Source organism: Ascaphus truei, chromosome 2 (genome assembly GCF_040206685.1).
Source record: "Ascaphus truei isolate aAscTru1 chromosome 2, aAscTru1.hap1, whole genome shotgun sequence".
In the NCBI taxonomy this organism is placed as follows: domain Eukaryota; kingdom Metazoa; phylum Chordata; class Amphibia; order Anura; family Ascaphidae; genus Ascaphus; species Ascaphus truei.
Window position 1 is genome coordinate 95446434 of NC_134484.1, and position 11514 is coordinate 95457947.

General features: G+C 44.7%; 1 protein-coding gene across 1 annotated transcript in view; it reads left to right on the forward strand.

The window, feature by feature from the left end:
* SBSPON (somatomedin B and thrombospondin type 1 domain containing) overlaps positions 1-10795 on the forward strand; it is a 30876-nt gene extending 20081 nt beyond the window's left edge. The window contains exons 3-5 of the mRNA XM_075583468.1: positions 5132-5222; positions 6972-7148; positions 10360-10795. Of these exons, the coding sequence (XP_075439583.1) occupies positions 5132-5222; positions 6972-7148; positions 10360-10477 (386 nt within the window). The 3' untranslated portion in view covers positions 10478-10795. The remainder of the gene's footprint in view (positions 1-5131; positions 5223-6971; positions 7149-10359) is intronic.
* The last annotated feature ends 719 nt before the right edge of the window (positions 10796-11514 follow it).

Sequence of the window (11514 nt, forward strand, 5' to 3'; positions counted from 1 at the left end):
TACCTTACTCCTTGATAAAGCACCTTGTTGTGTGAAACGCGTTGGAGGTTTGTACCCCCTTGTTTGCTATGTCTGACTGACAATAAACTTATATTTTATTTTTGATACACCTGTGTCCCTGGGCAGTGCGCTGCTTTGTGCATTTCTTTGCATTTTTTGGATCGTTTGGAACTCAACCAGCGGCTGGACACGCCACCAGGATTTCAGTGGGTTCTAGGAGTGGGTAAGATCTTCAAAGATATATTGTTACATGGATCCTCATCACTACAAACTGGGGTGAGAGCTGAATTTTATTATACTTATTTCCAATGAGGTACAGCGAAGTGTGTTACACATAATTTTTCTGTTGCCTTCAGGAGATTTATATTTTCAGTGGCTATTGTCACTCATCCAGTAGTTTACCCACATCATCATCTGAACCTTCACTGTTTTTTTATATGATTGATGAACGTACATAAAGATTCCAGGACTGTTGGAGCACCCATCACATTTCTATATCGAACTGCTTATTTTTCTATCAGCTATCGTGCTATAGAATTCACAGGTCGCAGGTTAATAAAAACCAGGTTGCACGATAGTGCATGTTTTTGATCACACGTACCAAAGTGGGCTTCACTTCTTAGTGAATCTCGCGTTTGGCTTCATTTGATAACGAGCGTGTCAAAATGTCATACCCGAACGCAAAAGCTCACTGCTTAGTGCATAGCCCCCATAGAATGCACATAGTGTTAACATCTCAGATCATGTAATACAACTGTCCACTTATCTTGGATAATGCTTTCTGTGTTTAGGTTGTTCTACTAAAAAATCTGTATACTGTATCTCTCTGTGTCTATGATGTGCATAAAGCAGTAGTTGTAAAGTTCAGAAAAGATCACATCCGCAGCAAATGTGCCCCTTACAATTGAGTTTCTTTACTATAGATGGTTGTAGAAGGGAGTGTGATGTGATAAAAAAAAAAACAAGGATACGTCTAATGTAGGAGTAAAGTGGGCCGGGTGTGATAGAGTTATAGTAAAGCGCCTCTCTGCGCATTGCAGTCACATTTCCTGACACAGCATACTGTACCGTGGTTAATGTTTGCAGCAGAGATTGCAAGGCTCATGTCAGATCTAACAGCAGGCATCGTATGTTAGGTTGTTCCCCTTTTTTAAGGATACCATTCAAGGACTTGACTTCTTCAGTATCCCAATTCACCTGTGGCTAACAAGTCTAACCTTGCACCCTCATGTTATCTCTCCTCATCTAACAGCTACTTCATTTCCCAGCCTATATAATTCTGCACTTAGTCATGTTTCTTGCCTATCCACAATTTTAAACTTCATCTTGCTACCTCAACCGACTTTTAGTTTAGTAATTGTGCTTTCTTTCTATCCCATTGCATAGAGGGAAACGGGTTACTTAGTAAGCCTAACTCAGTCGCATTGACCAGTGTTCCCAGATATCAGGCAATGAGGAAAAAGATCATTTCATGATAGGACATTTTATAGAGTCCTCTAGACCAGGGGAGTGCAAACTTTTACTGCTGCGCCCCCCTGTCTGGCGTGCTGGGAGCTTGCGCCCCCTTCCTACCTGGCAGCTGCTTCAAATGACGCTCCGGGGTCACGTGATGTCAGGTCATCTGAGCCGCGGTGTCACTTGACCCCTGTGACATCCCGTCCCATGACATCAAATCAAATGATGCCGCATTTCCATGGAGACGCGTCACAGCGTATGAATCCCGGTAAGATTTATTGTTGCAGAGGCCTCACGCGATCCCACCGCATCTAATTTAAATGCCTTGGGGAAGAGCGCGAGACCTCGGCAACCGCCCGCGCCCCCCCAGAAAAATCTCCCTCCGCCCCTGGGGGGTGCACCCCCCAGTTTGCACATCCCTGCTCTAGACCAGGGGTTCTCAACTCCAATCCTCAAGCCCCCCCTCCACCAACAGGTCAGTTTTTCAGGATGTCCCAGCTTCAGCAAAGCTGGCTCAATCTGTCCCTGCTTTAACACAGGTGGCTCAATCACTGGCTCAGTCAAAGACTGTGCTGAAGCTGAGATATCCTGTAAACTTGACTTGTTGGGAGGGCTTGAGGGCTGGAGTTGAGCACCGCTGCTCTAATCCTACAAATGTTCCCATTAAAAATATGTTTTAAAGCAAGCATGTCAAACTCAAATGCTAACAAGGGCCAAATAAACAAGGTTTAAGACTAGGTGGGCCGCAAAAAAAAAAAACTTACATTTTCATAGAAACGTAGGTTTATTTCGAAAAGTACTGTGTGTGTGTGTGTGTGTGTGTGTGTGTGTGTGTGTGTGTGTGTGTGTGTGTGTGTGTGTGTGTGTGTGTGTGTGTGTGTGTGTGTGTGTGTTGACCTCACTAATCGATCCAAAAAAAAGCCAGACGTGAATGACTTCTGAACCCTTTAACCAGTGTCAGGATGCCCCCTCTTAACAATTTCCAAAGCAGCAATCCCTGTCTTCCGATGTCTCCCCATGTGAAACTTGAGTCAGATCTGGAAGAAAGCAGAATAGGTTATTTCGGTGTAGGTATAGTGCAGTTAAGATAAAACAGAGAGAGTGCGTGAGGGTGACAGACAGAGGGTGGGAGAGAGAGAGGGTGGGAGAGAGAGATGGTGGGAGAGAGAGAGAGAGGGGTGGGGGAGAGAGAGAGAGGGTGGGGGAGAGAGGGTGGAGGAGAGAGAGAGAGTGGGGGGGAAGGAGAGAGAGGGTGGGAGAGAGAGAGAGAAAGGGTGGGAGAGAGAGTGGGAGAGAGAGAGGGTGGGGGAGAGAGAGAGAAGGTGGGGGAGAGGGAGAGAGAGAAGGTGGGGAGAGGGAGAGAGAGAAGGTGGGGGAGAGGGAGAGAGAGAAGGTGGGGGAGAGGGAGGGAGAGAGGAGAGGGAGGGAGAGAGAGAGAGGGAGAGAGGGTGGGAGAGAGAGAGAGAGAGAGAGAGGGTGGGAAGAGAGAGAGCGAGAGAGGGTGGGAGAGAGAGAGAGGGTGGGAGAGAGAGAGGGGGTGGGGCAGAGAGAGAGGGTGGGGGAGAGAGAGAGAGAGTGGGAGAGAGAGAGGGTGGGTGGGAGAGAGAGGGTGTGGGAGAGAGAGAGAGGGTGTGGGAGAGAGAGAGAGGGTGGGGGAGAGAGAGAGAGGGTGGGGGAGAGAGAGGGTGGTGGGGAGAGAGAGAGGGTGGGGGAGAGAGAGAGAGGGTGGGGGAGAGAGAGAGAGGGTGGGGGAGAGAGAGAGAGGGTGGGGGAGAGATTGGATTGGGGAGAGAGAGAGAGGGTGGGGGAGAGAGAGAGAGGGTGGGGGAGAGAGAGGATGGGGGAGAGAGAGAGAGGTGGGGAGAGAGAGAGAAGGTGGTTGCCTGACTCACCGGGCCTGTTGGCGGCCCTGTCCTCATTCTCTCTCTACTTCCCCCCCATTTTCTCTCACCCTCTCCCATTGTATCCCCCTATTCTCTCTCCCTTCCCTCCCCACCCACATTTGCTCAATCCCCTCTATTCTCTGTCTCCTCACCCATCTCCCTTCTCCCCCCCATTTGCTCAATCCCCTCTTCTCTCTTTCTCCCCCCTCTCTTCTCTCCCCCCCCCCCATTCTCTCTCTGTCCTGCACAGACGTACACAGCCACTGACCTACAGACACACACATAGACAGACCAACAAAGACACTGACCACACACAGACACCCACACAGTCTCTGCTGGCCTGCACAGACACACACACACACACACACACAGCCACTGATACACACTCCCCCCACACACACACACACACACTCTCTCCCCCACAAACACACACTCTCTCTCCCCCCACATACACACTTTTCCCCACCCCCCACATACACCACACTCCCCCCCCCCACATACACACACTCTCCCCCCCACATACACTCTCCCCCCCCACATACACACTCCTCCCCCACATACACACACTCCCCCACCCCCCACATACACACTCCCCCCCACATACACACTCCCCCCCCACATACACACACTCCCCCCCCACATACACACATTCCCCCCACCCCACATACACACACTCCCCCCCCATACACCCCCCCCCATACACCCCCCCCCACACACTCCCCCCCCACACACACTTCCCCCCTCACACTCCCCCCCCACACTCCCCCCCCACACACTCCCCCCCCCACACACTCCCCCCCACACACTCCCCCCCCACACACTCCCCCCCCCACACACTCCCCCCCCATACACTCCCCCCCCCACAAACTCCCCCCCCCATACACTCCCCCCCCCATACACTCCCCCCCCACACTCCCCCCCACACACTCCCCCCACACTCCCCCCCCCCACACACTCCCCCACACACCCCACACAAGTGGAGAACAGCGACGGACGGAACGGATGGATGGGGGGGGGGGGGGGGCGGGGGACAGAAGAAAGGCCTGCTTTTTGAGCCTCGCGATCGCGCACCACCACTGCCAGCCCCCACTCCCATCTTCCGCAACATGCGGACCGGGGGCAAAAGGAGCGCCAAGGGTGCAAGGGGGGGGGCGCAGAAAGGGGGTGAGCGGCAAGGGGGGGCACAGAAAGGGGGTGAGCGGCAACGGGGGGGCGCAGAAAGGGGGTGAGCGGCAAGGGGGGTGAGCGGCAAGGGGGGTGAGCGCCAAAGGGGGTGAGCGGCAAGGGGGGTCAGCGCCAAAGGGGGTCAGCGGCAAGGGGGGTCAGCACCAAAGGGGGGTTAGCGGCAAGGGGGGTGAGCGCCTCTACCCCGGGTCCCCTGTGGCTGCCCGCCCGGCGGGGGACATCGCGCAGCAGGCAGAGGAGCGGGAAGGCAGAGACACCACTCACCGTGTGCTCTCCACAAAGCGGAAGCCCCGCCCCCGGCTTCCTCTGACCTGCCTGCGACCAATCCCCTGCATCCCGGCCGGCATTCTAAGTCCCGCCTCCTTCATTCAAACCCATGCGGCCCTTCATCCAATCCCCTGGCAGCATTCACTCACACAGAGAATACTTACCAGCTGCCGCATCCTCCTCACCGCCGCCGTAACCAGGACACATTGGGTGGGCCGCACAGATACTCGTTGTGGGCCGCATGCGGCCCGCGGGCCGCGAGTTTGACATGCCTGTTTTAAAGTGTGTGTTTTTTTGTATCACAACAGAACCTGAATAAATGCATATGTTTTTCTTTTCAGTGCCTGCTTTCATTACTACCTTTGAATACAACAAAGAAAGAAGAAGACGGGCATTGTCTCCTGCTTGGTCTTCACTTACAGAGGATTCTGGGTATTCAATTATATATGATACAATAATACAAATAAAAAATAAACTGTCAGTATATTTTTTGCCTAGTTGTTGCTGGTGAGGTAATGGTGCGCCAGCTTACAAATCGGACACGTGAGATGTGTAAATAGTGGGCATTAATTCAGCAGCTATCAGAAAAGACAAAAGGGCCTCAATATGTGCAGCTTAGGGGAGTGAAGGTAGATATGATAGAAACATTCAAATACCTGTACATAAAGAGTTTCAACAAGGTGCATGAGGGAAGCGTATTTCAGAGAAAGAGAAGTGTTAGAACAAGAGATTCAGAGATCCATGATCTGAAACTGCGCGGCAGGCTCGCTGGAAATGTTAAGTACTACTTCACAAAAGGGGTTGGTGGATTAGTGGAATAACCTCCCAACAGACGTAGTGGTTAATACAATAAGGGAATTCAAACATTATTATTGGGATAGAATAAGGATATTGTACATATGAAATAAAGGCAGTTGTCAAACGGGGTCTGACATATTGTGTAATAGATAAGAAAATGGTCCAAATAGTTCTTATCAAATTCTATGTTTCTATGTAAGTAAAGTACCATGCAAAGTAGTTTTGTGGGCAGTGAAAATAAATTATTGGGCATTGCACCTCTATCTGCTAACTGTTGTTTAAAATGCAAGGTTTTTTTTTTTTTGAACACTTATGTGGCCCAAAAACCTGTGAAAAATAATAGCACCAAAATCACAATAACTCTGACCTGGGTCAGCGTTCATTTCATACTCCCTGGATATAGCCGGTAATGGCGAAACATGTTGGTTCAAGCGGCATAATGTATTGCGGAGTTGAACCACAATCCAGATCAGAGTTTTGAAAAATGGTATATATCTCCTTTGATATATACCATCATTATGTTTTGTATACATTGTGTGTATTATCTGGTATTTTTGCAGTTGATTTTTGCATCATCATGCTGTATATATTGGGAGTGTGGTAGGACCATTTTATACTCTAATTTAATTAGATGTATTTACAAGAAATGGGTGACTTATTCTGCATATGCTTAGATAATACACGCTGGTAGCATTTATAATTAGGTAATACATCGACAAGTGTGGGGCATTGCAAATCATGGAAATGTGGGGGGTTGTTTGTTTGTTTTTTATACTGCCTAAGAGGATTTATGTAATGATCTTTTTTCTAATTTACCTCCTTAACTTGAAAATCCCATAATCATCAGGAAAACAAAAAATATATATATATATATATATATATATATAGATCCACAAAATGGCCGCGCACACAGGGGGTAAAACCCGTTTCCAGGAGGCAGTCATTGTGCACAATAGAGGAGACAAGGGATAGTCAAAATTAGATGACAAATGATCTATATTACTAGCACAACACTAAATTAGGGCAAAACATTATTTTATTGCATCCAAATTGCACACAGGCCCGACGCTTCGGTCCCCGGGGGACCGTCTTCAGGGGTGATCTAATTTAGTGTGATCCAACTGGTGCTTTTTGTATCTTTTAAAACAGTGCTACATACTGTAATAAATATATATTTTTACTGTTGAAACTGTGCTCTGGTGAAACTGCTTCTAGTTTTGCTCGTTTTCGTAACATCAAATTCTGTTATTTTGCTGACATTCGCAAGAAATCGTTTATATTTCTTTAAACTTTATGGGGATTTCTTAACAAAACAACACTTCACACGAATGAATACTGAGTATCTTAAAAGCAGTACATAATATTAGTGTGTGTTTTCACCAGGTACTGTGTAGAGTTTCAGATTGAGTCTTTGTCTCATGAATGCTCGACTGAGAGTCGTCCACATGCTCGTTGGATGCAATACCTTCGGGAGGGATATACGGTTTGTGTGGCTTGCCATCACCCAGCAATGAACATCAGGAATCATCGTTGTCATGGAGATGGCAGGGATGCTGATGGGTAAGAAGTTACAAGTTTACTCTTTTGCTTCTCAGAAAAAGAAATTATGGCTAGCTCCACAAAGCTCTAGAAAATCAGGGCTCATGTCCTTACCCTAAGAAGGAACTGACGTTATGTTCCCTAAGGTGCCTCTGTCAAATTTACATTTATTTTGGAGACTACGTTTAAAATTGTTGTTTCACTGTTAATTTCATTAATGCAAATTGTTATTATTCAAATTTGACAAATGTAGTTTTTATATTGAAATAAAAACTTATTTGGCAGTATATAAGCAAAGTTCTGCAAAGACGTCAAAATATTACAGATGCTCAAACCGGACCTGGTTCACTTAGTGAAAGTTTCAACTTTTTTTCTTGAGAAATTCACGAATCAGCAAAACGATTGGGCATCAAAGCGATCTGACTCTTCCAGTTGGACAGGGTCACAGAGAGTTGGCCATCAGAGACAGCAATTCAAACAACCAACAATTACAATGATCAAATTACCTAAATAATAAATGAGACATTTATTTATACAGTGAGGAAATGTCTATTGTATAACTGAATTAAAAACATTTGCCTTCTGTCACTTAACACAATAAAGAGATGTTTGAGGTCAAGATCATGAAAAAGATGTACTAAGCAATATTGAGAAAATGACACAAAATAGTCTCTGGTTCATGTGCTAAATGATCTTTTGATGGCGAGTGACAGAGGTGACTGTTCAATCGTAGTACAGGTACCTCTCTGCAGTATTTAATACTGTGGACCATGGGATATTAATGGCGGACCTAAAGGATTTCTGTGTACTGGGTGGCACAGTTCTCAGCTGATTCAGATCTTTTCTCATTAGCAGGTCACATAGAGTATCTTCAGGAGTGTACTTCTCTGCACCCATGCCCCTGTCATGAGTGCCACAGGGTTCTATCTTATCTCCTATGTTGTTCACAGTTTACATGCTGCCACTGGGTAACATAATTAGATTCTGACTTCTGTCTTATCAGGATTCAACTTCAAACAACTGGCATCATCCACTCTAGAAGCTCAGATAAACATCTATTGAAGACTTATAATGCTTCATTAGTGCCTGCGGCAAGGGGGAAGTAAAGTTGAGTGTCATCGGCATAGCATTGATAACCCAAGCCATGCAGATGACAATCAATTTTACTTGCCCTTTGCACCGTGCACTAATGAACCATTATCAGTCTTCAATAGATGTTTATCTGAACTCCTAGAGTGGATGATGCCAGTTGTTTGAGGTTGAATCCTGATAAGACAGAAGTGCCATGGTGGATGCTCACCATCGGAAGACAACAAGACTACAGTTAGGACAACACACTGGCTTTAAGCTTGGGGGCTCCCAGTTCTAAACTCTGTCCATGTGCGGAATCCTAGTGCTGTCCTTGATTGCGACTTGACCCTTAAATATCAGGTATTAGCCGTGATCAAATCTTCATTCCCCCACCTAAAGAACATAGCCAGGATTAAGCACTTGATCCCCCCAGAGGATCTTACTACGCTGGTCCATGCCTTTATGTTCTCATGCCTGACTTACTGCAATCGGTCTTCCGGAAAAAGAGCTGTGCTGTCTACAGCTGGTGCAGAATTCTGCAGCCACGGTGTTAATTAACTAGACCCGTTCTTGCCACATGACACCTGCTCTCTGTTCTCTGTACTGGCTGCCTGTAAAATGGCAAATTTATTTCAAGATTGGCTTGTTGACATTCAAAGCCCAAATGACCAGGATCCCAGATACCTGAAAGCGAGTCTAGTTCCCTACACTCCCACACTTGCTACACTTGCTCACTTCAATCTGCAGATGAAGGACTTCAAATAGTTCCAGAATCTCCTTGACTTCCTTTGGAACCTGAGCTTTTAGACACGTTACTCTCTCTGGAACAGTCTGCCTTGTTCGGTTCAAGAGGCTCCCTCTCTAGAAATCTATCAAAACAGTCTAAAGACCTACCTGTTTACCCAGCCATCTAATTAATGAACCACGACCTCTCTGGCATTTAATAGCTACAATACCATCCCATCCTATATTATACCTTTCCTTGTGTTTTGTACTTGCTTATAACCTTAAAATGTTTTCTTCTTTTTTCATTTTTGTAACTATGAAATGCTTGGAATCCCATTGGGAGAAAAGCGCTATATAAATAAAGTTAATACAATTATTATTAAAACATAGAGCAAGGACAAGAGAACAAAGTCCCAATTTATCAGTGCATCAGAGTCTTTTTGGTATGACAATATACCGTATGTCCAGATAATCCTGTTAGTTGTTTAGAGGACAGACATGTTGTTATACACCTGTGAGTTTATAAAAATGTTCTCTGAACAATAAGCTCATATAAGGGAGATATATATATATTGCCTGAATCTGAAGGATATATAAAACCAAACATTGCCTATGAAGCAGTTATGGTTCTGTTCTCCTTCTATTCTACAGGCGAATAACCCTAGAGCATGCGTAATAAACGTCTGCCTTCATCTTGATCCACATAAAGAGACATGGCAAACATAGTACTCACAATTTAGGTGTAATTTGTCCTCAGGTGCGTGCATCCAGCTGAGATGGTAGCAAGAAGGAAGAGTCCAGTGAAAGAGCAAAAAGCTGAGCACAGCCTGTACAAAAACTGGGGCTAAGCAAACCACTTGGGAATAAAAATACATTTTATTAGCGGGGTGACAACATTGGAGGTTGGCAGGGGTACTCTGATGTGTTTCACGCTACAATAGCGCTTTGACAAACGCATCGTACCCCTGCCAACCTCCAATGTTGTCACCCCGATAATAAAATGTATTTTTAACCCATTTGTGGTTTGGTTAGCCCCAGTTTTTGAACAAGCTGTGCTCCGCTTTTTTCTCCTTCACTTGACTCTTCCTTCTTCTTGTTAAAACATGTTAACCCTTTAGGTGATGCATGAGGAAAATGCAAAAAGTGTCTTTTGCAAGTTTTTTAAGGAGATTAATCTCTCTGGGTGCATTGATAACATTATTAATATATTCCATTATCGTGCTGTCATGTACATACTGCTATTTAGTGTATTGTGTCCTTTTCCAGGATACAATTATTTTTATTATCTACACTTTTGTATTTTACAATGTAGTAGCTGTGTCTTATAAGGGTTATTGCAACTTATAAGCCATGTATATAACATCAGTCATGGGCAACTCATAGTAAATCTTTCATTGATCATATTTTTGTTTTATATCTGTTTGTATATCTGCAGAGCTAAAATTCTTCACTGGCAAGCTATTGGAAATCCCGGATGTCAAGGGAAATGGAAAAAAGTTAAAGAAGTTGAAAAGTGTTCATGCCCCATGGTCCATAGTTTTATATTCACATGACGAACTTGAGATCCATCAAAACATGCCTATAACATGTTATCTTTTTTTCATTTTTAAAACAATGCCTTGTAAATTAATTCTATATTCCAGGTTAACAAGTATTAAAAGCAGGAATGGAACTTGGAAAACATATATGTATATATACGTACATATATCTATGTGTGTGTTATATATATATATATACATATACACATATACACATATATATATATATATATATATATATATATATTTGTTTTGATATATTTCCTACTGAGAGAACTCCCTCCGGAGATCTCTTATGGGAGTTATATGGAGTGCTCCTAACAAACAGCAGCATGGGGATTATTTTCCAATTGGAGTTTTATGTGGGAGAGTTTGGGCATGGGCCTTCTATATATGCCCAAACTCTCCCACTTGAAACTCCAATTGGAAAATAATCCAATTGCAGCTGTTTGTTAGGAGCACTCCATATAACTCCCATAAGAGATCTCCGGAAGGAGGTCTCTCAGTAACAAAATATAAAAACAAAACAAATCAGTGCACTGTGGATTAGTGTAAAAAATATATATTTAAAAAACAATGCACAATAAACGTTAATGTGAAATACAAAGTACGAAGTACTATAAAGAAAGGTAAAAGTAAACATGATGGCTAAGCCTGCATAAATCACAGTGATGATGCACAAAACATAATGACAAGCTTAACCCCCCTGTCGAAGCACGAACATGCGAAACGCGTTCAGGTCACGCTAGCCCAGAAGAAGCGGCAATGGTGGGGGATGAGTTCTTTGGGAGCGCGCATTCACATCCGCCAACAGTGATCTATTTCCAGAGATTTTAATTCTCGTTGGTCAGCTCCCCTAGTCTCAGCTCACCACCACGCTGTCTACTACACATTGTAAGTTTGTCATTACTGTATGTCTTGTGCGTTATCACTGTGGTGTATGCTGGTTTAGCTATCATGTTTACGTTTAACTTTCTTTAAGGTACTTTGTATTTTACATTGATGTTTATTGTGCATTGTTTTTAAATATATATTTATATATACTGTATATA